Source organism: Phalacrocorax carbo, chromosome 6 (genome assembly GCF_963921805.1).
Source record: "Phalacrocorax carbo chromosome 6, bPhaCar2.1, whole genome shotgun sequence".
Taxonomy (NCBI): domain Eukaryota; kingdom Metazoa; phylum Chordata; class Aves; order Suliformes; family Phalacrocoracidae; genus Phalacrocorax; species Phalacrocorax carbo.
Window position 1 is genome coordinate 56,172,381 of NC_087518.1, and position 24,364 is coordinate 56,196,744.

General features: G+C 39.9%; 1 protein-coding gene across 2 annotated transcripts in view; it reads right to left on the reverse strand.

The window, feature by feature from the left end:
- Positions 1 to 24,364, reverse strand: part of COL24A1 (collagen type XXIV alpha 1 chain) — a 149,964-nt gene that overhangs the window by 32,328 nt on the left and 93,272 nt on the right. For both annotated transcript variants that reach the window (XM_064455448.1, XM_064455447.1), the window contains exons 25-39: positions 23,753 to 23,806; positions 21,942 to 21,995; positions 20,645 to 20,698; positions 19,810 to 19,863; positions 11,474 to 11,527; positions 11,133 to 11,177; positions 10,685 to 10,729; positions 9,315 to 9,368; positions 7,389 to 7,442; positions 6,299 to 6,352; positions 6,024 to 6,077; positions 4,647 to 4,700; positions 3,962 to 4,069; positions 930 to 983; positions 370 to 477 (exon numbers count right to left, since the gene is read on the reverse strand). In XM_064455448.1, the coding sequence (XP_064311518.1) occupies positions 370 to 477; positions 930 to 983; positions 3,962 to 4,069; positions 4,647 to 4,700; positions 6,024 to 6,077; positions 6,299 to 6,352; positions 7,389 to 7,442; positions 9,315 to 9,368; positions 10,685 to 10,729; positions 11,133 to 11,177; positions 11,474 to 11,527; positions 19,810 to 19,863; positions 20,645 to 20,698; positions 21,942 to 21,995; positions 23,753 to 23,806 (900 nt within the window). The remainder of the gene's footprint in view (positions 1 to 369; positions 478 to 929; positions 984 to 3,961; positions 4,070 to 4,646; positions 4,701 to 6,023; positions 6,078 to 6,298; positions 6,353 to 7,388; positions 7,443 to 9,314; positions 9,369 to 10,684; positions 10,730 to 11,132; positions 11,178 to 11,473; positions 11,528 to 19,809; positions 19,864 to 20,644; positions 20,699 to 21,941; positions 21,996 to 23,752; positions 23,807 to 24,364) is intronic.

Consider the following 24,364-nt stretch of genomic DNA (forward strand, 5'->3'; position numbering starts at 1 on the left):
TTTTAGAAATAGCCACAGCAGTGGGGTTATAGGTAGACAGTGGGATATGAGTATTCCATGGTATGCCTGCTATCCTGCTCCTCTGATTGTTCCTCAGCTTCCTCAGATCAGGAACCTGATATGAGATGACTCCCTCCAGGTCCATGGCCCAGGTTTCTGTCTGGAAAGGTGCACGGCTCTCATTCTGATGCTGAGACACCAGGGCACGCATCGGGATGAACAGCCTGGGAAACACGCTGCCTGCACCTCCAGCCACCACAAAAAATATTTATATGTGCTACAGCTGTGACTTGCCTCTTCCCATGGAGAGACATGATTCTGCTAAACCAGAAATACATGATCTCTTAAGTAAGCATGTTCTGTACAAACCAAGGGACCTCGGGTTCCTCTTGCACCTTTGGGACCAATTTCTCCAGGTTGGCCAGAGTCACCAGCAGGTCCAATTTCTCCAGGAGGGCCAAGCTGCCCCTTTTCTCCCTGTTGGTGTTGTATTAAAAATAATAAGAGACTGATACTAAGCTTCAAAATGCAGTTTATGCTTAACCAAAATGTGTAATAGGAGTATGAATAGGAGTAGGACATTTACGTGTCATTTACTGTAGTTCTTAGAATGTCCGAACCCAGAACTCTGCAGTGAAAAAAACCTCTACTAAAACCTTTCTTTTTTTTTTGTTTAGCCAAAGCTTAACATTTTTTGATAGCAGCAGAAACTGTTCTGATTTGCAAATTCACATCCTAATACAAGTTTTCCTAAGGTCCTGAATGTTATTGACTGCAGAACGATGACAATCCTAATTGCTATAGCTAGCAAGAAAAAAGACTGAAGTGTGACATAAAACAGGGATAGATTTGTTCAAAGGAATTATTTTGTAATATAAATTCAAGTTTCAGATAAAAGGAAGGGAATTGGGGAAGATGAAAAATACTACCTTCTTTCCTAAACGGCCCCTCTGACCTGGATTTCCTGGTGTTCCTTCGGGACCCTGTATATTTATTAGGGAGAGAAAAAGAAATGATTGAGAAAGGCCCTAGAAATATGTTTAAACTCTGCTCCAAATTGGATAACTGAGCAGGCTTTTGTAATGCAGAGAGGAGGGAGGAAAAATCTCATTAACTGTGGTTGTGAGGAAGTTAGTAGGACTGTTTCAAGTTATAGCAGCAATAAGCAGGCAAGCATCAGGGATCACTTATTAAACTAGCGAAAACGGACTTAAAATAGGGGAGGAACCCCCAATAAATCGTGTCCACGCAGAAAATATTACTTGAGGAATAAAATTGCTTCAAGACAACCCCTGGATTTAGAGAAATAGAGGAAAACTAAGAAAACCTTGGGGTTGTCAAGTGTGAAGAGCAGGGCCCTGACACAAGGTGCTGCAGAGCAAAGCCCCAACCCAGTGAGTGCTGGAGGCTGCTGCTGCCCGCCTCTCGGTGACTGGGTAACCGGCTGTGCTGCCTGCACATCAGGGTGCTGTGGGGCTACAGCCCTGCTGCCCTCCAGGTCACTTAAAAAACCTCCCAAAGGTCTGGACGTGTCCACCGTTCACCAGTTTCAATTTACCCCAAAGTTCTGTGAGATAGAGGAGGTAATTTAGCTTCAGTTTTGGATAAAGGGAGAAATATTTGGGTTTTGTGGAGTCATTGTGGTGATGTCAGGGTAAATATAGTTTAGACTGATTTGTGAAGCTGATTTGTTGCTTTGTAAGCTTTTGTTTAAGGAAAATGTATTACCCTCACCCCCAATAAAACCCTCAAACAATTGATTATGGGAAACTTATTTCCATGTTTAGACCTGGAGGTTGTGACTTGTCCGCATCCCTAGAAGGAGGCCAAACCAAAACCATGATGTGAACGCTCCCAGATGCCAGGGAGGATGAGTGGGGAGGGAGGCAGCTCTGCAGCCGCCTTGGGAGTGTGTGGAACAGAAATGTGAAAAATCCCCAGCTAACCACATCCTCCCAAACATCGAATTGCCAGACCTGCCTGAGGCACAGCAGCACTGCTGATGTTGTTTATCGTATACAAGTATAATTACATACAATGTAGATATGCCAGAGCTGAGCTGTTTTATGATAATTTCAATGTATGAAACTTGAGCTTCTCCAGAATTGCCAAGCTAAAACAGAAAATATCTTTGTATCAGAAACAAAAATTGTTCTGCAGCACACTAAGTGTGCTGACAACTAAAAGAACATTTTTTTTCTCCTTCACTAGGAGAGTATTTTGCTGTGAAGAACCCAGGACTAAAGAGATTTTAGCACTGATGCTTAGAGATGACAGTGCTCACAGCCATTCACAGCTGGCCCTCCAACTAATGTTTGCTCAGACTCCATCATCACATAAGACCTACAGAAAAGGCAGCCAGACGACTGTGAATGAAAACATGATGATTTTTGGTAAGGGAATCTGATGTCTGACTTGAGGCTACAAACTTGCTTTGGAAACTGTGCTCCAAAATATTAGTTCACATTAAGAGGTTGCATAAAACTTTAGCAAAATAGATTTTATAGATGGATTGTAGCTGCTCGGAGTGATGCTAGAACAAACACGCGAACCGATATAAAAATGTTGACTACAGATCCTGATGCTTGTTTACTATTTGACCTGTGTATGCTTGCTGCCTTGTCTCTCCATCTGCAAGCTCCGTTTCAGCTGTCTATGGCAACTGGTGCTCTCAAGATATGTTTATTTAATTCCTTTCACAGAGGCACTAAAATGAAGTTAGTTTAAGAATAAATGTCTTTTAAGAACAAAATGGAATAACGAAATTAATTCTTTCTTCTCTTTCCTTACTTTTTATAGTAGACGCCTCATTACAGGAAGGTAAGAAGAGAAGGTCCACCAAAGACATGACATCACACCGCAGCACAGAATTATTGTCCAAAGTAGCGCTGCCTGGCATGACAGACCCTCATTTCTGGAAGTCAGTTCCAGTGCAGGATGGACAGCATCCATAGCATTGTCTTTAGGACACCTTGGCAGCCAGTGTAGAAAGGCCACCGTTAGGAAAGTCGGGCCATCCTCTGATGACAACTGATCAGGAATCAACAGCAGAAATAATTTGTATTATCCAATATCTATCATGTGACACTGGTTTTAAAGTCACTTTTGACTTGCCTTGTATCCCTTACCAGAGAAGGTGTTATAATCCACACCAACACATCAAGAAATCCTGTGCTGTTGGTGTCTGTGCTGCAATAGTTTTGCAACTAAAGAAACCTTAATGTTCAGGATATCACTTTTTCTAGAAATGTTATTTTTAGACCTTCCTTTTTTTGTTAAGGTTTATTAAAAGGAGCGACAGCTAAGCATGTATGTGATAAGAACATAAGCACAAAATCTTGTTGGAGCCAGATCTTGTGCGCTCTAAGGTCTAACGCTTCATCAGTTACAAGCTGCTCAAAATGGCAGTCCTTTGACCAAAGGAAATATTAATCTAAACTAAAAGCTAGATAGTCCTGGGACAGTAAAAAAAGCCATGAGCAGGGGAAGTGATACAAACCAACAAAAGGTGTTACAGCACAATTTATGGTAGCACATGCATCTTGCCAATTTTTTGGGGTGCTTTTAAAATTTAAAGAATGATCTAATACCTTAAGACTGCTTACAGTCTCCAAATGAAGGTGCTGATAACAGACTAATGACAGAAGGTTGCCTGGAGAGGAGAGATCTGAAGTGAGAGGCTCCAGGTTGTGTGGTGTATGTTTATGAATGACAAGTGGTGAAGAATCACTATCTGCTAAGAGGTCCCAGATCTAAGCTAGGAAAACCATTTGTCTCCTCTCTCTACCAACCCCAAAAAGCTGAATCACATAGAAAAGGGAGGCAAGCTAATTCAAAGATGGTCGTCTCTAATTGCAATAGAAAATCAGAAAATAAAAAAATAAAAGCGAGCAAAATTAAAAAGAAAATAATTACTAAAAGCAAATGAACAAAAAGTCCACTTAAACCTGAAAACACTTACAGGAACACCCATTACACCAGGTTCACCAGGGGGTCCAGCAATTCCTGGTAAGCCCATCTCTCCTTTTTCACCACCTTCTCCAGGAAGTCCCTGGTCTCCAGGGTCTCCCTAAAACAAAGCAAAGCAAAACAAAAGCTTATTCAAACTGCTACTACAGAATTACTTATTCCTGAGCAAAGCGAATTCTGAATCTTCAAGTTTGACAATAAGCACACTGACACTGATGGGAATCTTACCAGTCAAAAATCAGATCAGGCTCCAAGTTTGGGTAAAGCCCTTTCTATCTCATTCATACACTCCTACAGCCAGATTTTGCCTCATCCATTGCCAGCTACCTGAGGGTGTCGTCTGTGACATCCCCTGTCCTGGCACCTGCCGCAGTCCCTGGCACAGCACTGATCCAATGCAGGGAGCAGGGCAGCCTTGGGCTCGCTCTCTTCAGCTTGACAGTCACCATGGAAATAAGCTGTACTCAGCTTGCATTTCTCTGTCCAGCCATTTGACTCCGTAGCCCTTGTAGGTATGTGCTTAAAAGGCACAGGGAAGCCTATAACATACAGGGCCTCCTATGTTAAAACTAAGTGCATTCAACTGGGCTCTGTTGACCTGGTGAAATGGGTGGGAAGAAATTTGCATCCTTCAGCTAATACGACTGCTTTACATCTGCCATACAAACTGCATGTACCTTTGGGCCATCTTTTCCTTGAACACCATCTTCTCCTGGAGGTCCTGGTTCACCCTTACAGAAGGGAAGAGTTGAAAACAAAGTTATTGCCTAAACTTCTCAATACATAAATATTGCCTTGGAAGAACTCAGACTTGTTTTACACGTGCTTATTATCTTTTTAACAACTTTTATGTTGCTGTTATAGTTTATTTGTCTTTATTTTTCATTGATTTATAGTGAGAGAGTCACAGCCCTGGTAATCTTGAACACAGAAAAACATAAAAGATGATCAACATTAGAAAAACGAGGCAATAGTATGTCCACAGAACATTGGGGATTTGGACAGTGGCAGTGAGATTGTTTGGTTTCAGAGTATACAACATGTAATTACAGAAACCTCAAAAATATACCTATTCTGTCCTGAAACTTCCATGTTTATATGGATAACTACTATATTGGTACATTTAGTGACTCAGTTTAGGGCCATGAAAACCTCATCATTTACCAACAGTATCAGCACCATGGCATTTTAGAATATTTGCCTTTCTCAGGTAAAGACACTGTCAACTTGTAACTTTTGATGCAGACAGATAGTAAAAAAGCAAATATGAGCTGCCCTATATTAGTAATGTAGTATTTCAGACATAGTGGCATGGTTAAGTCCAGAGCACCCACTGTGGACCAGTACCAGGAATTAGTCTTCTCCAAGGACAGGCAGAATTGTAGAACGCACCTTGCTGGAAATTTTGGGCGGGAGGAAAAGATGACAGCAAGGAGCTAACGGAACAAGCGAGCTCAATGGCACGACTTAAGTCTGAAAGAATATAGTTGATGCTATTTTGAAAGCATCCTGGATAAAATCTTTCTAGCATTTTAGAAGTTTTTTCAGCCTTCAAAGGTAGGCAACTGTTTGGGTCAGATGAGGTGGGTAAGACACACAGGAAGAATAAGCAGGGGCACAAGTGCTTGGTAAAATGAAGTACCAAATGAGCCATCCACAGCACCAGAAGCAAATCAGCTGCTTTAGATGGCGGTACAGAAAGATACCCTGCTCTGCTGAGAGTATAATATTCCCTTTATCTCACGTAAGACTGGGTATCCGTAGACAGCATTATTGTGTGCTGTCATCGTAATAGCTGGGCTGGACACCCTTGGATTTTCCTGCATGCTCAGACCACCCATTCATGTTTCTCAGTGACATGAGGCACTTAGATAGAATGATCTCAACATTATAATCAATTATCTTTTTAACTTGCTACAATTTTTTTCTTAAAAGGTATCAGAAAATAGCTTCTTACTGAATTCTTCTGACAAATCAAGGTCTCTCAACCTGCATTTCTGACACATTTGTAACATACCTTTCATTTTGGAAGAAGATTCGCATCCATAGCTTACCCTTAAACCTTGGTCGCCTGGTTCTCCAGCCTTCCCAGCAGGTCCAATGTCTCCCTGAAATATCACAAGAAAAATAAACCGTTGGATTTTAAGGGACGATATTCCTAACAGTGACAAAGTTTATAGATAAATGCAGTCATCATGACAATAATATTTCTTAATGGCTCATTCCCTGTATCACCACCTACTTGGCTAATGAGTTTGATCACTCTGATATGCTTTTATGGAAACCTGAAAATTTAAACAGCACAGGAGAGAATAATTACGACATTTACCTTTGCGCCTGGTTCCCCCTGCAGGCCAGGTTCTCCTTCAGGGCCAGGAGGTCCCTGCATGGCACAAGAGCTTCTGTTAGACGTGCTCACCAATAATAATTTTGCGACCACCAAATAATACAGCCAAAATTGAAGCAGAAGAAGAGCCTGACACACTGGGAAAGATGCACGTCTGAAAAATCAAATTAAGACAACACGGTCCTTTCTTCTTACTAGAGCCCAACAGACGAAAAGAAAGGAGGGTATAGGAGGAGTTCAGGAACCGCACTGCGGATCAGGAATGTATTGAAGACTCAGCAGTACCACTAAGCCTATACCTTTCATAATCAATTACTAGCAGGCTGAGCAATCATCTATCTTATGTAAATCTGACTGACAGCTTCATCACTGTTTAGGCTTGGAGCCAATAGATATAGCCTTTGGAGAACAAAGCCTTTTCTGGAATCTACAGCTCTTAAAGACTTAATGGTATCAGATTACTTCTTGTAAAGTTTACGTTCAAACTTTTTTAATAGTCACTCAGAAGAATAGATTTTGGGTGACTGAGGAAGTGCATTTCTTTGAATAAGCCAAATTCCTTCTAAGTGAGCTCATCCCTCAGCTACTTCATTGCAAATGTGGCTAATACACTCTGTCATATTTCTTTCAAAGAGATATTAAAAACAAAGCAAAAGTTAGCAAGAAGAGGCTGCCTGCAGCTGCTTTTCCTCATCTACTATTTGCAAGGACATATGATTAATGCTGTTCCACTGTCGAACTGCAAAGAGAATGGTGCTTCCAAAAAAAAAAAACACCTACCCCAAAACAAAACCAACCCCAAGCACCAAAACCCCAATTCATTTGCTCAACTAACCATTCACCTTCTAGGTGCACATGTCATGAATGTATGCCCAAAGACAGTGCTCACAATAGAAAAAGTTACTTATTTTAAACCTTTTTTTGGTGACAACTTTAAGTAAGGGAGTCTCTCAGCAGCTCATGGTATTTGAGTCAGCTGCAGATAATAAAAAAATAGTTTCTAAATACATTGTCCAGGCTTATTCAGTTGCTTGAGTGCTTGTAATTACGATATAAATGATTAAAAGCTCACCTCAAAACCCATTTCTCCAATAGGGCCAGCATCCCCTGGTTGTCCTCTTGGACCCTGGCATTAAACAAAATTTTGGATGCATCATTCAATTAACATTAAATTACATTATATAGTCTTGACTTTGTCATAATTGGCATAAAGAATTGTATTTCATTGTCTTTCCTCCTGAATCCAATAGTGTATACAAGCACCACGACAGCATACAGTACTGAAGACCTCATTGCCAATCTTGACAGAATGAAATAACAGATTTCAAATAGCACCGATGTCTCTTCTTTTGGCCAAAAGCAAATTATTATCTAAACTAAGCTCTCCTCTTTATTAACTGAGACTTTGTTTAATTAAGGTTTGTTAGACTGTCTGGTTTGCTTTGTGGGAAAGCCTACAGTCTGATATGGAATTAACTGAAAACAACTACTGTGTGCTTCACTGTGGATTTAGCAATGTTTATACAGGAAAATCACTGAGGTGTAACGCACTAAAGGCTGGAGCCTTTTTGGTAATATTAGTAACTACACTATGAGCATTTTCTCTTACTGAGCCCTACCGTAAGTAATAAATTTATTGCAGTAACACATATGGATCATTTCCTAAAGTGGCACACTCAAATTCTCTGCACGTGGTAGATTATCCGCCTCTGCTCACAGAGTGGGATTTGTGTGCTGGGGGTAGAGGTTGCCTGTAACAGCTTACAGCTGATTCCATAGCCACTATGAATGTATGTCAAGACAAATCAACCCTCTGGATATATCCAGTCTTTGAACTTTCAGAAAGTTCATATCCATTTACCCCTTTGGGACTCATCTGTGTTTAAGTACATTTTAAATTCAAAACATTTTGTTGATCTGTTTTTCTCATGTAAAAGAAAGATGATGCTACCCATAATTATTATAGAAGTCTTTTAAGCAAATATTTATTCTTCTGTGTTTCACTTCCTCTTATAGTCTTTGCATATGGTTTTGCTCCTCCTGATGACTTGGCAGTGATAATACAAGTATATTCTTCCCTTGTAGCAATGCTGTAAGCTGCATATTACTGAGAGGATTTCAGCAGATGCATGTATTTTACCCTATAGATTCCTTTAAGTTTGAACAACTGAAACCGCCATTAATTTTCCGTTGAGAATTCACTTTGTCCTAAAGTGAACTGGTTTTCATTTGCATTCAAAGTCCATCGGTTTTCATTTGCAGCAACTCCATGGTATTCTACTAGGCAAGTGTAACAAAGCTTAAGTTTGATTCATGAGTCAAGTATTTCTTTGTAATACTACCACGGGAGCTAAATCTGCTGGATTGGTAACATATCTTCCTGCCAAAACTTTTGGGGAATTTCAGAAGCCAAAATTTTACAGCAATATAGGGACTCCTTTTAACCATTAGATAATTTGCAAAGAAGGATTTTACTGATGTGTCTGACAGTAGGCAAAGTGAGAGTGTAATTTGGATCAAGCCTGTTACTACAAATAGTTCTAATTGCTTATGTTTCTCTGCTCCTCTGCCAATAATTAGGGGTTTTCTGCTCTGTGCAGAACTAGAGACTAGGTCCCTGAGTTCCTGAATAACAATCCTAAAATTTGCCTGAAAAAAATACCACCAATATCTGCATTGGCACATACATTTACATAATCCGTAATGTAGATGTCTACCACAATGCAGCACAAAGCCACATAATATTGTGGTCCAGATTCTGTCATGCCCTCTTATGCTGTGCACCCCTTACTACAGTGCTTCCCAGCGTGATTAACAGGTTTGCTAATGAACAAGTTATGCTAAGCAAGGGAGGCAGACTCTAGCCCTGCAGTTTTGGAACAATTACCCCACAATTCCAGCTGGCAATGCTGAGTCTTGGTAAAACGGAGCTTGAGTTACCAGGGAATTCAGTACACCACGTGGAAAAATTTTTAAGCAGGCATAGGGATCAACTTACTGGCTCTCCCATTGGTCCCCTGTCTCCTGTGGTTCCAGGAGGCCCAAGCAAACCCTGGAAGATTAAAATAAAATAATAATAAAAAATCATTAGGAACAAGCTGTTTCATATTCTGTGAAAAGCACTTCCTCTCATATTTCTGCTCACTCAATAACTTGCTCAGAAATACCCAAGAATTATGTGCAGCCTTTTCTTCTGTTTGACAGGCATTGCCACATCACTTGCCCCAAGGCAGGCGAGGAAGCCCTGAATAAATCCTTCCTCAGTTTCTTTTACATAGGGATGATCTTAGCTGACCCACCATTTATCAGTTCCTCATCATTCTCCTTAGACTCACATACTACTTGTGTGCATGAACGGGGCCTAAACACAATATTATGAGTGTTCTGCCCTAAAAACTGTATTTGAGATGATCAGTAAGGTTCACAGCCCACTTTTCTTTCTGCTCAACCTGGTTCATAGCATATCTGTATCATACTCTCTTCCAGAAACTGTAGCTGTACCGTACTGTACCTTGTACTTTGCAATAAATGTACTGATTCCTATAATTTCAACCTAATGAGGTCTTGCTTCATTCATTTCTGTATATATAAATACATCTAAAAGCCCTAGTGGATGAGGAGGAAATGAAAATCCATCGTGCCAAAGGTGACAAGCTCCTGAATCTGAACAGAGGAGGCAAGAGAAGTACAGTGACAACCAATATTTTGATTTTCCATTTCGGCACAAAATCACCACCATTACTGCTTTGTTTCTGCTTTTCTGCTTCCCTTCTAATTGAAAATCCAATACAATCTGGACTGACTGGTAACCCTCTTTTTAAAAGAAAGCCTCAAGTAGAACATGTTAGATTTCCATTGAAAGAAGCCCTAAAAGTAAGAATTTTCTCCTATACATGGGATATACATTTTACACATTTTTCTGTTTATCCCAACATTGACAGTACAAACCTACCCTAAAATCCATCAAAGATTTATTTTTGATGTCACCATGACTTTCTCCCTTAAAACTATAAGAAGACTAAAAAAACCCAAAGCAACTTTTAGGACTCCCCCTACTAACTATAATCGCCATTTCTTCTGCTGCAATTTGCTATCATATTGTATTATCCTGTGGACCATCATCCATTAAATCACTAGTCTTGTAGCAGACTAGATCATGTTCATACTTAGTCTTACTTCTGCCCCTGATTCTTTGTATGAAGAAATGCAAAACGTACTGTCAGAGTTTTCCAGCTGTTCTAAGGCAGACAAATCCTCTCATATTCCAGTGTGAAAAAAAGTGTAACATTTTGGTTTGCTGGTGGTGGGTTTTTTTTTCCTTTTTTTTTTTTTTTTTTTTTAGTAAGAACTAGAGAATTTCATACTCACGGGTGCACCTGGGTCTCCTCTTTCTCCTGGATTTCCAGCTTTACCCTGGTCAAAGAGAAATATTGAAAGACAATGTCGGCTTCAGATAATTTCCAAACATAGCTCAGTACCTGTGTTAAGGCTTACTGCAAAGATTGCCTGCAAGAGAATCATAGAATGCCCTGAGCTGGAAGGGACCTGCAAGGACCTTCGAGTCCAACTCCTGTCCCTGCACAGGACAGCCCCAAATTCACACCGTGTCTCTGAGGGCCTTGTCCAAGTGCTTCCTGAATATCGCCAGGCTGGTGCCGTGATGCCTCCCTGGGGAGCCTGTTCCAGGGCTCCACCACCCTCTGGGGGAAGAGCCTTTCCCTAATACCCAACCTAACCCTCCCCTGGCACATCTCCCTGCCATTCCCTCGGGTCCTGGCGTTGGTCACCAGAGAGAAGAGAGCAGCAATATACTTACAATAAGCCCAGGAATTCCTTTCTTCCCTGGATCTCCTCTTTCTCCCTGATAAATAAGCAACAACGTGTGAATTCTATGTGCATTTGCTAGATAAGCTGCATACAGTTGCTGTCAGTTTAAATGCTGGGTAAGCTCTGCAGAAAGCGCAGATTCAGGCTGAGATGGGCTTATACCATAACAAGGAAGTACCTGAAGAAGGCAGAAATTTGCAAATCTCCTCCTGGATTAAATGCAAATTGATGGTTTCTGACATGCTGTGTTGGGTTTTTTTTTGTTTGTTTTCTTATCTGCTATGGTCTATTTCAATGCTTTGTACAGTACTGAACAATTCAAGCACTCACCTTAATGCCTTGTGTTCCTGGTTCTCCTAAAGGACCATCTAGACCTCTTGGCCCCTGAATATTGAACAAGTGATTTGGAGTGTTAATTATACATTATATTTGGTTACCATCAGGGAGATGCAACATAAGCTTTAGGAGAGGGGAAACATATTTTCTTAGCATGAAAAACAATTTCATTGCATGTTAAGTGTGAAATAAAGCTTCAAAGAATAAAATAAGTTTCTGATTTGCTGAAATATTAATTTAAAAATAAAGATTTTTTGGAAAAAGTGTAAAGAAAATGTTCAGGGTCTCTGTTGGAGGCAGCTTGCAGGCTGATATTTTCTGCTTTCTTTTCCATCTACTTTGTATGAACGCAACAGACACATATTTAGAAGAATTTAGATGAGAACTGGTTATATGGACTGCTTGCTTTTGAGCATATTATAAGTTGATTATGCATAAATCCAGCTTGCTAGCAGGACTCTAAAACAGGCAGATAAAGTTCTTCCATTAGTAAACCAGTATGAGGCAAGATTTAAAGCAATTTATCATCTCGCATAATGAACTGCTCTATTGTTAGTCTAAAATCTCTTGTAAACTGAATTTTTAAAACCAGAGATAACCTGTTTTACTATTGTATTATAATATAGCAAATATTTATTGCCAAAATGTTTAGAAATTATTATTTAAGATTAGAAATCTAAATCCATTAATTTACAAGGAAATGAAAAATCCTTAAAACAGACCATGAGCAAAATGGAAAAGAATATTTTATTCACGCTGACTTAGGAGGTTATTTCCATAATTCCAAACACCATGACTGTTTGAGTATGGAAAATAAAATTAAAACCAGTTAATAACAACCTAAAACGAATGACAACTTTAAAGCAAGAGCTAGATAAGTATCAGTACAGAGCCAGTCTCTTTACAGCAGTTTGCAGTGGGAGGATGAGACACAACAGCTTTCCTGGTGGCATCTGGGCCGGGCTGGCATCCGAGGGAATGATTACACTGCTCTGGCAGTGCCTAGGGGGAAAAGATCTGCATTTTCAGAGCGCGTTTCCGAGTTGCAGAGAACCATCCTCGGTCACTGTTTATAGTGCAGCGTTTGCAACCATGACTGATTTCCAGAGAGTTGTAATACTGTTCTAATAGGTAATAACAGCGGCTTGTAAAATGACTTTGTTGGAAGCACATCTGATTTTATTTAGATTATTTTCCCCTCAAAAACGTCTGTGAATTCCATGTCCCTCTTGAATTTTTTGAGACAAAACATAGCAGAATTCTGGTGCACGTCAGAACCTCTGTCAGAACAGACGATAAACACTGACCTGCTTCTCCCTGGAACGACAGTGAAAGAAATGTCTGACTGGCTTTTCCTCCTGAAACGGAAATCTCTAAGAAAAGAAAAGGCCTTTCCTGTGAGCTGATATATAATTAAAACCCCCGGCAGAGCCAGAAATATCCCATGAGATGCTTATCCATCAGCATTTCAGCACTGCTGCTTCTGGCCAGCACGAGGCAACACACAGAAACCATAGGCAAAGGAAAATGAACAAGCAGGGAAAGCTGTGTGGATACTCTCGATACCTCGGTAGTTTGGGACACAGCTTTTGTGAGGCAATCCTTGGGTTAGCCGGGTCACCTTGTTTTGGTCTAAGCCAGGACTGAGTATTTACAGGCATTGTTTTAGGCTAGGGGAGAAAAGAGGCTACAGAAGAAGACATTCTGGGTTGCTTTCAGTGAGAAAGGTCTCAAACCAAAGGCTACTGAACTCTGTGGGAAAGAACTCCTGGTGACTTCAGTGCACTCAGAGATCAGAACCAAAACACTAATGGCGTTTTCAGGGGTGATGGAGGCCTTTATAAGAATAACAAGACTAGGCTTCATGTGAAGATTATGTAACTGTGTATGCCTGATTATTGAATGATTATATAGCATAATTTAAAAGAAAGCTAACCATCTTGATCAAATTAATGTCAGGTTACTGCTCTGCACTTTTTCTGTAACTGCTATCTATAATGCACACAAAGTGGGTTATGATGAAAATTCAAGGCAGACTAAGCAGGCTTAGAGTCCCATGATCTGATATTGCTTCCCAGTGAAATGCCTCGAAGAACAGGAGGAGAAGGGAGAGGAGGAAATCTTGAGATGGAGTGAGGACAGGTCATTAAGCAGGGTGGTAGAAGGGGAGAGAAGCTCATGGAAGAGCTGCAGAGGAATCCCATAGAGCAGCACAGAGAAGGAGAAATGGAGACTGTTAAGCTGAGCAATTGCAGGATAGTTTTAGTGTTTCTCAGACCTTTTAGATACATGACCTGTCATTTGTCTCTGTGCATCCTCCACGGGACTGATCAGGGGATAGAAACTCAAGATTAAATATTCAAGGAGGAAAAAGGACATGTTTTGATTACACAGATTTGCGTAATACAGAAATTTCTTTCTAGGTTTTATCTTCTATCATTAATAATATTAACAGATAAATTCTTTGAACACTTGTGAATTCCTTTTAATCATAAAGTGGGTCATAGCTCATAGTTTGAGAAATGGTCCTGTCAGGAAACTGCACAGGGTTCTCAGTCTGCAGATCTTCAAGTGGAGTTCGCATCAACAGCCCAATCATTAGAATGACAACTGATTTGATCACTAATAATCAAGTGAAAAGGCCTACCATTCAAAACACCAACCTCCTATGATGTAATTTTGAATTGGAAACAAAAGTAACAGAAAACAACATGATGCTCAGCTTCTGGCTCTGGGCCATGCCTGCCTTTAGCTACCTTCAGCCAGCCACAGAACAGAGTGCAGGAATCCAAGAGAAAGGCAGTTTAATATTCTAACAAAAACACACCATAACATTCCTATAAATAGTATGGTGACTCATTATTGGCACAGATTAATTGGATCTGTAACATTTCCTACCATAGCTAACACAGAATGAGAGATACACATGATTTGCCTGCTGCTATTTAATTTAGGTTGCAACAGAGCTGAGGAGCAAGGCTGCCAAACAATTGCTACTACTTTTTTGTTCGGCATGGGTTCAGATTTATTTCTAAAATGGAACATATTACATTGAAAACTCTAGGATAATAAGCTGGGAAAAAATCCATCTAAGAAGGCAAGTACCGCAAAGGAAATATTTTTGTTCTTTCTCATCCTGAATATAAGAAGAGTGAAAATAACATAAACATACTACGTAGCTGCCTCTCGCTTTTGGTAGTTGTCATGGAAGAATATTAGAAAATTACATCAGTTTTAGTCTCATTTCCTTTGAACAATTTAAGACAGATAAACACACTCAGCTATTGATGTATCACAAAGCATACTGGCCGCTTGTTTCACATAACCCTGAAGCACACACGTTTTTCTAGGTTCCATATCCTCTGCTGTGAGAAGTATGAAAGATATTACTTGTTAAAACTAAGCACTGATGTCCTTAGGTAACTGAGGTTCTTCATGCCAGTACAGACACAACCAAAGCAGAGATAACCCTACGGCTGCTACAGACGTAAGCCGCTCTTGCCCGACCCCAAATTTACGGCACTTTATTATGTCATTTCAAAATTGAATTTCATGAGCTGCATTCCAGGAAAGTAAGCACAGAAAAATTATTGCTTTTAAGCTTTAAAACACCAAACATCAGCCTGAAGAATACTAGCTGTTAAGAGCTGTAGCAGCTATTGAGAATTTTGCTTAGGTCTCACTCATGAAATGAATCTAATGGTACAGGACCTCTTCCTCTCAAATTAAAAGCTACAGTTATATTAGTTGGACATTATGGTACGAACTAAAAGCAGCACCAGTCTCTGACATTGTGGTTTTCTTCTCCATGCATTAGCAAACAAGAAAAAAGCCATGCAACAATGGCTTCATGGCTGCCTCCACTGCTACCAGCATGTCTTCCAGACTAATGTATTTTTTACTTCTGGTCATGGAAAGAAATTCCTCTTCTTAGATACAGATATTACCACCCCAGAGTGTCATTCTGCCATTGAAGTATCTATAAAACAGTGTTCTCTTTTAATGAGATTAATACTAAAAAAAAACCCAAAACCACACCACAATGAACCAAAACAAAACAACAAGCAAAAAACGTGGGTCACACAAGGACCCAACCTTCCACATGATTCCAGCTGAAGTGCGTCGAGTCTCGAGCATGAGCTGAGGCAGCTCTGTGCTAGCACTACGCTCAGGGGCATATCCCCCAAAGCCCCCTGACAGCGAGATACTCCATGGACTCCCAGACAGCCTGCCTTCAGCTAGCCAGAGCTCCTGCGTGGACTGGAGACCGAGCAGCTGCATACTCTCAGGCAGAAGTAGGCCGCTGGGTAATCTTGGATGCGAACCGGTTGCTGAAAGGTCCAGAATTTATGAGATGAAGGAATTCCTCTCTGTGACAGCGCAGAAGTAGAGGGTCAGCACTCCTAAGACTTCATGCAGATTCCAGCTGTGAAGATGCGATACGTCCGTTTCAGTACACAACAAAGGGGAATTTCCATATGCTTCCATTTAACTTCTGTATGTGACCGTGGTATGCATTTTTCTGAGGCCTGTCACACAGAGCTCGGGGTTCTGACACTTTTCTTTCTGAATCCAGTGATGATAAACCCCAGATTTCAGGGGCCCACAGATATTTTCCTTATGGGAGACTTCACTTTGGGTCTGATATTTTGATCTTGAGAGCTGACAAAATTCTCAGGGGCTTCATTACGAGTTTGTTTGCAGAGCCTGAAGATCTGAGTCTGCTCTGAGACCCCCTTCCATGAAGCATTCCCAGTCATGCTGGATGGAGGCAAAGGCATAAACCACAGCTCCAAACTGGGACTTCCACGGAGCTTGGGATGTTTGGGATTTATTTTGAGTGATCTTTAATTATAAGCAATGTACTCCACGATGTGCTGCCAAAATCATAGAGACAGACTCCCTCAAAGATTCCTGCCTCAGTTGGCAGAAGATGTGACACTCCTTAAATAAAAACTATCTTCTACCTTCAAAATAGAATCTAAATTAAAATAAGACTTTCCCCCATAAAAACAATCACCATCTAGCAGATGCTGCTGGGAGGAAGGAGAGCCTGCAGGGGAGGACTCATGTTCATATCAGTAGCTTGGCTCTGGCTCCAGCTCTGGTGATGCTGGCAGACGGACTTGCCAGGAGGGAAGGATCAGAGAGGGAGTTTAGACGGGAATGCTGTGTCCACAGGAATTGCAATGTACAACCTGCAGCAGTTCAGTACCAGCCTCACAGACGACTATTTACTCTAAATTCCTTTTGAGCTGGCCTAACTCACTGCATCCTGAAAGCCACCAGCCAAATTGAAACTCTGGTGGACTGACAGGGCCCAAGGGATTTTTCCTTCTTAGATGAAGCCCAAACATCAGCATTTTACTGTGAAAACGAGTGCATATGTGTACTCCTCATCTGATGCCACCGGCTTGTGTGTCCCAACCCAGCAGAACACTTCAGCATGTATTTCACTTTCGGACACACTCCTACTGAAATCACAGAGAGGTAAGATGCCCATTTGTTTCACTTAATCAGGCCAGTGAAGAAAAAGTGGTGCCAAGCTGCTACTTCTTTTCAGCCTCACAATTGCTTTGCATTTCTATTTTGATTTACATTTGAAAATCTCCCTGTGAACTAAAAAGGCTGCTTTTCCCTCCACTCTTCTACATCAAAGCAGAGATTCACACTGCTGTCAGAAGACTGCCTTAGTTATTAATGCAGGTCTCCCAGGAGCCCCTAGAGCCTCTCTCCACTGAACACATTTGTATAAGCACCTTTTGAACACTTCAGGAGCTACTTCTCTGCTAGCTGATGCCTGGGGTTGGACACTCCTGCTTACACCAGTGCTTGGCAGCTCACTGTGCTTATCAGTGGGGGGTGGATTCTTGCCCTCTGCAGCTCATTAAGGTTTCTCTGTGAATTTTGTTAGAGATGTTGCATAAACAAATATACCTGCATTTCAGTTTTGCCTGACAAAGAGGCCTCAATAAACTCATTTTTCTGGGCACCAACAGATTATTTATGTGTGACATATTCAATTCAGAAAATGAGCAGGTGACCTCTGAGATGTGGGAAGCATTTGCTATTTCTGCATGTAAAATCAAAGTAATACTGAATATTTCTTAGTGTACACGATTTTGTGTTTGGTTTTTTTTTTTACAGATGATTCATTATTAAATTAACATATCTATTACTAAATTAGCAAATTATTTCCCCAGAAAGAAATTTTTACTAACACATCCATTTAAATAGGCTTTTTAAAAACACATCTATTGTAAGGAAAAAAATGAAGACTATTTTGAGAAGACCATACAGATTATCTCTGATGATGGTGGGTATGTCCTTTTCCATAAGCTGCTGAGATAACTTCCTTTAACCTGAAACCCAAACTCAGATAAACAGCTACCTATTGACAGGTACTTCAGACAAGCACAAGGAGTACTAAGTGTGCATAGATATACACTCAAATCTGCTTCACCCATTTAAGGAAACTGAAGTCTGGGATAAATTATACTTTATGTCTGAAACTAAACAACAACAACAAAAAAACCCAAACCAAAAAACAACCCACTTGGCACTGACAGCTGGGAATGTCTCTAATACAGAGTAACCCAGAACCACTATTGCAGACTTCTAACAGAAATTATACATTTCATATGCTACATTTCACTAATTGTTCCTACAAACTGCACCAGGAACAAAGAGATAAATTAAAACAGATTTCTTCTGAAGGAGAAGGAAACTATACTAAAGAAGGAAGACTCATTTGAAACATGTGAAGTCTCTCTTATGAATAATCCTGTACAGTACTGTGAAGTTCCTAAGCATTGGCTATTTTGAATATACAAAATATTCAAAATATAGTATATGTCAAATACGAATACTCAAAAATGGTTTCAAATCCACTAACTGTATTAATATTCAAATATATAATGATTTCAGATTCTCTATTATTCTCTATAATGTATTCTCTATTATTCTCTATAATGTATTCACTCTTTACCCAATCTCTTACTTAATAGTTTAGCAGTCGAGATAAAGTAATGCAGAAGAACATAAAGTTAATAAATTTTGTATTGCGAAGTTTGCTAATCACAATATTTTATAATCTAAAATCTTATTTTAAATGTAATGCATGCTTCTCAAGTATCCATCTTTAACTGGAGTGAAACCTCCAGATCTTACACCTTTTCAAATTTTACCATGCATTTTCTTAGAAAATATACATATTGCTATAACAAAGGAGGTTAAAGGAAGGCTATAATTGTATTTTGCTGTAGCAACAAAAGTTTCTGCTTCCTATGACAGAAAGAAACCAACAAAATTTTCTCACTGACAAGGATTCAGGGGCTTTATCAGGAATGAGTGGTAAGGACCGCCCGATGCTACCACCACCTGTGAAGACACACTGGCCCAGCCACTGGTACGAGTTGTACAAGTCTCACAGGAAGCCTGGATATGCTGTCAAACCGCTAGGTGAGGCTGATGTTAAAAGGGTGCATCTTCACTGCTGTTCTGCTCCATAAATCCATCCGCTTGCTCATGCTGCAACCAAACCCATCTACACTATGAACTGGAAGCGCTTCCTGCAGGCACCCTGAGCTCAGGCTGCAAAAACAGGACTTAAAAACTCCAGACAGAAAGTGCAAGTGACTGGAGGGGTTTATGAAGGAAAGTGGTTATGAAACCCATGCAGCTGACCATCCCCTGGTAACTGCAATACTTTCACCGATACTGATTTTATGCATTGTGACCAAATGCTGATACAAATTGATGTGGACAGACTCCCTCTTTGCTTATGTGCGCTTTGGATTAGCGTTTTGTAAACAGTGAAAAAATGGTTCCCATTTCCCTGATTAAAAAACACATGAAAAGGAAAGGAGAATCTAATCAGAGGACTGAGATTCTAGCATACACTGTCTCCTGACTTTGCTTCTTCCTCTCTCATAACCATGTTTGGGTGATTTTGATTGTCTTTCCAAAGACATAAATGACATATAGATAAATAGTCCTTAAAACATTGAAAAGTCCAATGGCAGTTATAAATGTCAACATTTGCATGTGTATATATACAGAAAATAAGGCCAATGGTCATTCTGGTTCTGGTCCTACTCTCAGCTGAAATCAATGGCAAAACCCCATTTAACTGTAGTGTGAAAAGAAGTGAAGATTCGTATAGTTTCCTACATGGAATTACGAGTATCATCTCTCTGATTTCAGTACAAATGGCTTAAGTTCAGAAGACAGAGTTCAAAGGAGCAACTGTACATAGGTTACACGTCAGATTCATATCAGCAACACGCTACTCTCTCCTCTAAGAAGCAAGAAACAGTAACATGACTTACTCTTCTTCCCTTAGGTCCCTGTGGCCCTGGTGGTCCTCTTGTCCCTGAAGGTCCCTACATGCCAAATAAACTTATTATTCATTATCTTCTATATACAGATTTCTGACAATTACAAGGCTCATGCACTTGTAATTGACAGTTTGTAACAGTCAATTAGCAATAGTCAATGCAACCAATACAAATCAACCACTTTCATGGGTCAAATTCAATTAATTGTGTTAGTGTAAATTTTCTAAAGAAATCTAAATAAGAGACTACGTAACTTTATTCTGAATAAGAAATAATGATGTGGCTGTTGTACAAATTACTTCTGTCCAACCTCCCAGAATTGCTAAAGGATACTTGTTTTTTCAGCAACATTACATTAAAAAAAAACCCTAATAAATGGTGGTAAAAGATTCAGGTTTTGTCTGTACTGAAGATCCATAGTAGCCTAATTATAACACAATTATACACAACAAATTACAGTATAATTTATTTTTGATTAACAATGAAACTGAGCACATAATGAATATATCTAAATTATATTAGGCATCAATGAATTAAAAATAAAATCGCTGAGCAATTATGAACCATTCTTTAAAAATTCTATTGCCCTACTTGTCTCAGAGTGGTTTTTAAATGGATGTGTAAGTTATATAAATTAGTTTTCCTGTCTCTCATGGATCACCCTGGTAAAGAGCAGGTGAACAAGCTGTGTCCAAATGGATAAATTTTCACGACAGTTTTATAGACTGCAGTACAAATTAGAAACCATTCTTAGCTTCAGCAGACCAAAACAACAATTTGAAAACAGTACATTTTATGTCAAACCAAAGCACCACTCTATACCTACAGGTAATCCTTCTGGCCCCACAGGTCCAGGGCCTCCTGGAGGTCCTGGGTAGCCCTAGAATCGAAATAAATATAGAAAAGACAGAACAGTTTCATCAAAATTGTTATTATAGCAACAATAATAAATCCAGTTACTTACCTCAAAAATTGGAGGTAAGGTAATAAAATGTTCAATCTTGCAAAATTTATTCCCAGAATTTTGTTTAGAAAACATGTATTTGTTTTGCTATACCACAATAGTCATTAGAGCAACTTAAGAAGTGTTCCCGCACATAGGCGGTAGCTGACAGGGATTTACTGAAACAAATGCTGCTGAGTTCCAAATGAATTTCAAAATCCTCACCTCAAGGCTGCGACAGTGGGAACAGAAATTGGACATATCCTGGTGTGGGTGGGACTGGCCAAGACAAAATGCATTCTCTATACATTCTGCAGCCATCCCAGTGCTTGCTAGCAAATACACAACCAAACCCTAACCGCTTCTCGAGAACTTCAACATGGAAGTGACAATGAGCACATGCGTATAGCTTTTTACTTCTGTGCCCCAACAACCTACTTAACATGACAGTGGCCTCTAGACTGTCTAATGCTGCATGAAATGCTGCATGATTTAGGACAAGTGGTGGTGTCAGGAAGCCAGTCCTACCACCAGTGTGGCACCCAGGGCTGTCTGGGTGCTGCTGCGCAGCAGAATTAGAGGTGATGATGGTTACAAGTCTGTCTGTTATAAAAATCTGTGTTAAGCCATTATGCAGAGGAAATGGTTTGCTTACTTTCCCTCCTTTATTTATCTCTTATTTCAATTTAGAATCACAGAATCATTAAGGTTGGAAAAGACCTCTAGGATCATCAAGTCCAACCATCAACCCAACACCCCCAGGCCTCCTAAACCATGCTCTGAAGTGCCATGTCTACACGTCTTTTTAACACCTCCAGGGATGGTGACTCAACCCCCTCTCTGGGCAGCCTGTTCCAATGTCTGACCACTCTTTCAGTGAATAAATTTATCCTAATATTAGATCTATTTATTGTGTTTAATTTTTACATAAGTCTCCTTAAAGCCATTTTTTCAAAAATGCAGCTGCTCCACTGTTTCATTCAGTAGATCACTTTGCAACTTCGCTTCCACAGAGGGGATAAAGCTGCTAAATGAAGCGTCCCAGGAACAAAGCGTCATAAATACTACTCTTTTCTAGAAAGCTTGCACAGTCAGAAGTGTGAGAATTTTTTACTGTATTGGAAAGGAAAGTGCATTTGTAAGTAACATAAATCTGGATTCTACATTATTTGTGACTTACCATGACACCTTTGTCTCCGGGAGGACCTACTGGTCCTGGACTGCCTCGCTCTCCCTTTAACGAAAAATTAAAAAGAAAATAACAGTGAGCGCTCTTTCCCTGACTCGTGCCATGCCCATTGAGCCAGGCGTGCCTGGCCAATGAGGCCAACCTGCAATAACGATACCACAGCAATCCGAGAGGTCTTTCATGAGGGTTGTAACCCACAGTCTACAAAGAGACTTGCTGCTAAAGGGAACAACTTGCAGTGCGTAACACCATTGGTTCAGGCACTGTCCTTCAGAAACAGAGGCCTTTTTCCGCTTTTGTTGAATTTCTGCACTCCTCCCTCCTACAAGCCCACTCATATTTTGAAAAGATGATAAACCTGAATTTCTCTGTCTTCCCTTTTCCTAGAAGGCTGGTACATCAGCCTGTGAACCGCAGCTAGCAGATCCCTCTTCTCTCTGTTGGGTGCATCACATTTATAGTTATGTTCTTTAATCCATAAAATTCACCACAAGTAAGCAAAAAAGATAACGTGGTTCCCCTCTCCTTCGTAGGGCAAGTAGGAAGGGTCTCTTTCTTGTCTTACATAGTTTCTCACCTTTTATTTGTATAATATCCAGCCCAAACATCAGGCTTGGTTGCAGATTATCCCCATACAAACATTACACTTGTATTGCAGACAGTGCACGTGACACAGTGATAATGCTATATTTTATGTTGCATACTGTTAAAGACACATTTCTTTAAAATAAGTATGCTGGAAGTATATTTGTAACTTAAATCCACATAGCATGTTTACATTGTAATGTTTAATCTGTAGAAGAGAAAGATAATAAATTCAACAGAAACAGCATAGAAATTACAACATTTATTGCACCACGAAGCAGCTTGCCTCCATTTGCTGATAGATTAATTATTGCCTTTTTCCTCCTAGTTAAACTAGCAGCAGTATCCCAAGGTAATCTTTGTTGGGTCAAGTGCAATTATAAAGAACAAGAATCCTTTGACACTGAATTCTAAGATATTACGATTAAAACCATGAGACATCCAAATTTTAGTTTTAACAAGCAGTGCTTTCCTCTGATGCATTTTCTTTCATAGGTTATATAAATTATAATCAGATTTTCATGGAAGTTCTAAACATTACTAAGACTTTCTCAATAAAATATCTAAATAGCAGCCACCAGTCTAGGTGAAATAATTCAGCCCTGCAGGGAAGAAATACAAATGGTGCTGGATTGTTCTGACAATTATGCTTTTATTATAATTGAAGCTGACATGCAGTCCAGTAAGAGTTTCCTGTTTTTCAGATTTAAAATACTTCACCTAAATAAAACCATGTCAAATATGCTTAAACTATTTATACTGTTCTAGTCACATTAAGCCTGCCAAACTCTGCTTTCATAAACACAACTGTTACTGCATGGCAGACAAAACTAACGATGTTGCCTTCTTTACTCAGTTAATGCATACAGCCAAATTTTACCTTTCCACTTTTGTCTTCATTATGTAGCAGTGCAAAATCAGTGACTACTGTATAAAACGAGTATAATTTATACCAGTTTCTGTGAATCAATAGCAGCAGACAGCAAAGTACCATAATATGAACGAGATATCAAATCTATCAGCTCTAAATTAATTGCCAAGTAAAATCAAAGATATCAGACACATACCTCAAATAAAGCATTTATTACGTCCCAGTGTTCTGAAATAGCTACATGACTCTTAGCTTTGTCAGTAAACAATCTCTCACCAATACTTTATCACCCCAACAGTTTTCAAAGCTGATTTTTGCTGCTGAGTAGTCAGATACATTATTATACCTTTTCACCAAGGCTTCCAGATGGCCCGGCTTCTCCAGGTAAGCCAGCTGATCCCTGTAGAAAAAGTAAACAGACTTTTATTAGAATGATGTCCATACTAGCTCATGGTTGGCACTGCCCCAGCAACCCAGCAGCAGAGCACGGCACATTTCTTCATCCCAGAGAACCACTGGTCTATTGGTGTAAGTGCTCCTGCGGGGAAGTGATGGCAGTACAAGCTAACCTGGCTTACAATCCGTGCATGAGGATCGCTGCATTTAGACACGCCAACAGTAAACGGCTACTGCTTGAAAAGAAATTACATGAATTTAATTATCATACCGTGCTACCACCTAAGGTCTGCCACTAAGCTCAGTCTTGCAGAGCTAGAAGCTTTACAAACATAAAATTAAAAGTGATAATTGCTCTGCTAGCGCTTCAGTCTGACCACAAACTGCAAGGGGAATAAATTCAGTGGAACAAAGTAAAAGCCAGTCAAAACAAAAATTATATTGGCTCAGGTGCTGTCAGAATTTTCCCTTTAAGTGTTGTAGCCCCAAATGCCTTTGAAGTCAGGGAATCAGAGCCTTTCAGTCCTTTTAAAAATGAAATAACTCTCTCTGGAGGCTCTCC